This window comes from Polyergus mexicanus, unplaced genomic scaffold (assembly GCF_030449975.1).
Source record: "Polyergus mexicanus isolate NDT 795.1 unplaced genomic scaffold, iyPolMexi1.0 SCAF_6, whole genome shotgun sequence".
Taxonomy (NCBI): domain Eukaryota; kingdom Metazoa; phylum Arthropoda; class Insecta; order Hymenoptera; family Formicidae; genus Polyergus; species Polyergus mexicanus.
In genome coordinates, this window is record NW_027223326.1 from 4,467,894 (window position 1) to 4,473,216 (window position 5,323).

Consider the following 5,323-nt stretch of genomic DNA (forward strand, 5'->3'; position numbering starts at 1 on the left):
AAAATAGAATGGATAATGTCTAATGACGCGTTATTTAGTAATTGAGTAAAATTATAGCGGCACTATAATTCGCGAGAGATTCAAGAAAAATCTGAAAGATATTAACCGAGACTCAAATTGGACGTTATATCGCGCACAATTCACTTTCTGAAATAAAATGTGATTATTAGAACAAGAAAATGACAAGTTGGCTTCTGCGATCACACCGCTGCCACCAAATTTTTATATGTCACGTCTCGGTATTCGAAGTTAAGAAAAAAAATTAATTTTTAAATTACTATCATTAAGTAATTTATTAAAAACGTGATTATATAAATTTTTATTAAAATAGCTATGAATTGGTTTGTTCCAAGGTTCTTTGTTATTTCTTCAATAGCTATTATATTTATTTGTTCTTTACTGGTAAGTATTTATTCGTAATTTATTTAAATAGAAAAGTATTATTTTTGGCCACTCTGCAGTTCACCGAGTTTGCCAGGGATCAGAAGGCTTCAACTTGTCACTGGGAAATCGGAGTTACCTTAACTTACCAAATTTATATTTATGAATATATGCTAGAGTACGTCCTCTAGGCACGTTGGATTCCTTCCTGTGAATGGTCTTCCGAAGGTTCCACAGAATTGGCTGTTTTACTGACTATAGCGAACGACGGCTGATCGAGGAATGGCCGGTCGTTAAATGATTGCGAATCGTTGCAATATAAAAGATCACTTTATGTTATATTCAACGTTAAATTAGTAATATTACAGTCGCTAGACTAGCGGCTGGTAAACTCATTCTTTACAATGGAGTGTGTATATAAAAGTCTTAAAGACTCGTACTGGAGTTTGACGACGCGTACGCCGGATTATTAAACGCTAACTGGATGAACGTCGAAGTAGTAATTCAGAGTCAAAGTAGTAAACGTGTTAACAGTTTAAGCGCTGAATTAATAATGCTGGACGTCGAGCTCGCACTGAGCTCCTCCGGTCTTCAGGTGTTGGTGGGAGAGATGCTGTAGTGGGATCGCCTCGTTGTAGATGGTGGGATGTCTACTCTTCCTATGCTTTTACCTTAGGCTTCCTGGTGCTGGTGGGAGACCCATGGGCGGGAGCGATGGCAAGTGGAAGCGTCGCTGGTAGGGATCTCTGTGCGAGAAGGACTGCTATATCGTAGCCTCGCAACATTCCAACTTGTTTGTCCGGCTTAATCTTATCGAGCGGGCGGATAAGAATATCGATCGTCGGCTAGTCCGCATTCCATGCACAGTTCTAAGGCTCTTATAAAACTCTTATAATGCTACGGTGAATAAAATATTATTTCTTATATTCCTAGCTTCTTATTGCTAAACGCATTATTAATAATGAAGAACGCCACGTTATATAGGATTCGTGTGCGCATAGTATAGGGTATATAAATGCATATGATGCGTATAAAGATTCTTAATGCTACTAAATAAGGATTATAAAATAATATAAAGTTAAACATTATGGTGTGCATATAAATGTATGTGTACTTAAAATTGAAGCATGTATCGATGTCCCATTTTGCTATGTTCATACGGGACGCGCATTTGTTAGTTAATAACGTTACATTTGCATTATTCATTGTTTCATTCTTTTCACGTGTATTTTCTTATTGAATTTAATGCTTTAGAAGTTAGTTTCGTTTATTAAAAGTTATCATCTATTAAAAGATAGTAGGATAGTAAGGATGCTTCTGGCTCACTTTGTCATGAGTGTGAGAGAGAGGGTACTGATGGAGAGAAAGAGAGAGAGATATTTTCGGAGCAGTTTGTTGGCGCCAGCGGGGGGAGTTCGGGCTGAGAGGGATAATGGGTAGATAAGTAGGGCAAGGGGGGAAGCGCGGGCGGGGGGTACGAGTCGCCGAGAGCGCTCGAGAGATGGCGCTCGGGGGTCGCGGTTCCTCCCTATTCGACCTTGACGCGACTCGTTCTTTAGGGACGTGCGCCGCTTCTAGCGCGCGATCCGCTATCGCGATTCTTTAGGAATGCGCGCGACGCTCCTAGCGTGCGATCCGCGAGCGGACGGCGGGCGCCCGGCGTCGAAGGGGGCGGGGGATCGTCGGTGGGCGGTCGAGCGGACGGAGGGGCGTACCTCGTCGCTCTCCTCTTCTCGAGGCGCGCGTTAGCGGCGATACGAGCGCGCTTGTCGCTTTAGCAAGACGGCGAATCTTCGAAAGGTCGTGGAATAAAGAGACATCGTCGTTCTAGCGAAAGAGGAGAATTGTTTTTATTGTTTTCTTTTACAATATTTTAATATATTAATAATACGATAATACAAGTACGCGGATAAGCGTATCACGATTCCCCGAAGAGCAGAGCCTGCAGCTCGCAATCGATCAGATCGTTGCGGTCGAAGTTATCGCTCTCGCGTATTATCGCGGGAATAAGCGCCTTATCGCGAGCGGCTGCCGCGATGTCGAGGAAACGAGTCAGCTTGTTGTCCACGCGCGCGGTTAAACCGCTTAAAGATGCAACGATGCGGTTGACGCAAAGTTCCAAAAATATAGTTACGACGGTGCTTTTCGATACGGCTAGACGAACTTTAGGCGTTTCGAGACGGAGTATTCGGAGATTGTTGAGTTTGCCGAATCGTAGCGTTAACTGTCCGACGTGTATCGGCGTCGGAGGGCGCGCCTCGTCGCGCTCGTCGAAGCGAAAGTGCGACAGAAGCGCGGATCGTAGATCGAGCAGTTCCTTCCACGTATCCAGCGTTAGCGAGATCTCTTTGCCGTGACAATCTCCGAGGACGATTTCCACGAAAGAGGGTCGGCTGACGTTAACGCTGATTTCCAGATAGGTTTATATGCGGTTTTGGTCAATGGATAGCGTCTTCCTAAGATTCTGAGCGGTCGCGCGACCGAGACGTCCGCGTCGCGTCTTGGCGTCCGATCGCGATTTCGTCTAAAAATAGATGCGAGTGATGAGAGAGACGGTGCTAGCGAATTATTAGTTCGAATAAACGTTTGATAGTCTTACCCATTGTCCTTTTTAGCTTTTTAGCGTATTCCGCGCTATCTTCGCGGTCTCGCTTGGTTAGCCTCGATCGATCGTCGAATGAGTGTTGCTGCTGCGGTTGTCCCCCCCATTGTCGCGTACATCGTCGCTCGTTCTTTCTCGTTTGTTCTTTCTCGCGCGTTAGTTTTGGTGTTCTCCGTCAATAATGAAGCGCTTAACGGATCGACGGTCTTTATATACTCGCGTAGAGATCGCTTTTTCCCCTTTCGCGCGCTTTCTCTTATATATTCTATTTTTAAAAAATAACGGTAGGGTCGCTCTAGTCGTTCTCATTGTCGATCTTCTCTCTCTCGGTCGCCGAGGCGATAGACGCGACTAAGGAGATCGCGCAATTGCCTTAGCAGTCCATCCGTAGGACACTCGATGCCAAGCGCGCGTAGATCGAAAAGACCCGCCGAGGTTACGATATTCGTGAATTCGTTGAAGGCGTAGAACTGACGTTTGGCGAAGAAATATAGATTATCATCGATGTATCGGAAGGCCGACGTTATCGCGGATGGAATTCCGGGAAATTTATCTTTTAATGGAGCGTGTCTAACGACTATCATGTGACACTCGTCGATTTCCGCGACTTTATCATCGTCGTATATAGCGTAGGTTCGTCCCGTGTGCGTATTTATCGCTGCGTTGATCCTAACGTTTCGGGGAAGTCCGATGTCGTGGAGATATCTCGGCCAACCCGATTTTAGCTTAAGACTGTGATATTCGGCGAGGTAGATCGAATCGTTCGCGAATAGCGCGAGATCGCCCGAGGGTCTTCGATACGCGGCGGATAGACGCGTAAAATTCGCCGGTAGAAACGTCGCTTAATCCGTGAGCGTCATGGATCTACCGTAACGCTTTTCGGTCATGTCGACCGACCATATGTTGCGGCGACTAGCTATATATAATCGATGATTCATTATTAGCGCGGCGTCCACGCGTCGTAATGCGCAGAGATCCGCGCGCGCTGGGTCGGTCGGCGCGACGCTCGTCGTTGCGGGCGCCGCGGTGGTCGCGGGAGTCGCCGTTGGATAGTTTCCGTCGTCGTGAGATCCGTACAGATTCTGTATAGCGAGAATGTCTTCTATGCTCAGCTTAACTGGAAATTGATTCTCGATATCGGGTATATACGGGAACATTATAGAGTCATTGCGCATACTATGCTGTAGACCCAATGCGTGGCCGATCTCGTGCGTTAGCGTTTGTAGCAGATGATGCGTGTCGGGAGGATTTTTGTTTAGATACACGTGCCATGGTTCGGAATCGTCGACGTGTATCTCCGATGTGAAGTCGGTTGTTCCAGAGGGAAAAAACGCGTGAGCTAGGGCTCCTCCCGGACCGTCGAAGGCTGCCGGGCAAATACCGACGTTTCGACGATTCGCGTAAGTGTGCGCGCCCGTTCGATACGATATTAATATATCGGGGTGTAACGGGTCGCGTGCGAAAGTTAGCGATGAGTTCGCCGCCCATAACGCGAATGCAGTTTCGGCCGTTCGCGAGATTTCTTCGCTAGCCATCTGAAAATTCCATGCGAGACGCGTCTTCGGCCATTTTCGCGCGATCGGGCTATACGCGCGATCGGGAATATCTGCGAGACCGCATCTCGGTTTACGCATAAGGAGAAGCGTAACGGCGTTTAACGCGCCGTTTCCCGATAATTGATAATATTCTTGAAACAGCGATAGTGTGCGACGCAGAGATGTCGCGTTATCGGACGACAGTGATTCTCCATCGTCTTTTAGAAAACCGTATACGCGCAGAAAACGAAGCGCCTCGATTCTTTCCGAGTCGAAGGGCGCGGCGACCGTCGTAGCGACGAGCATCGTCGCTAGAGTGAGAACCGTCCTCGTGTTTGTCATCGCGCGAAACGGGGAAAACGCGGTAAACTGTTGAGAGACGCCGAGCGCGATTGATTCGCGCGTTCCGCGAGACGCCTATTTTTATCGGTGACGAATAATGTGGGTGGGTGGGGAGAGGGAGAAGGAAACGCGTTTCTTTCGACGTCGAACGTTTGGAATGCGCGTTATCTAGCGGATTATCTAGCGGACGCGCTCGAGTTCCTCTTTTGTTTTTTCTATTTTATTATTCGTTTGTCCTCTAAGAAGAACATTCGATGAGCGATTAAAGATATCCCTTCCAACGATGCGCGTTATCTAACGGATGTTTTCTGTTATTTTTATTATTCGTTTGTCTTCTAAAAAGGACACTCGATGAGCGATTAGAGATATCTCCTTCCGGTAATGATAAATTAGAGATATCTCCTTCCGGTAACGATAAATTAGAGATACCTTTAGATATTCCTAGATACTTTTTTCCGGCGAT

At 46.6% G+C, this 5,323-nt stretch overlaps 1 protein-coding gene and 1 pseudogene across 1 annotated transcript; both read right to left on the bottom strand.

Annotated features, from left to right (window-relative positions):
• Nucleotides 1-2,299: 2,299 nt before the first annotated feature.
• LOC138934306 (uncharacterized) lies at nt 2,300-2,984 on the bottom strand (annotated as a pseudogene).
• Nucleotides 2,985-3,825: 841 nt separating this feature from the next.
• LOC138934307 (stromelysin-2-like) lies at nt 3,826-4,860 on the bottom strand. The gene has a single exon (XM_070297932.1). It carries the CDS (start codon nt 4,858-4,860, stop codon nt 3,826-3,828), a length of 1,035 nt encoding a protein of 344 aa, XP_070154033.1.
• Nucleotides 4,861-5,323: the final 463 nt, after the last annotated feature.

Excerpts from the sequence above, each read along its gene's own strand:
- LOC138934307 (XM_070297932.1), bottom strand. The coding sequence starts at position 4,860 with ATGACAAACACGAGGACGGTTCTCACTCTAGCGACGATGCTCGTCGCT.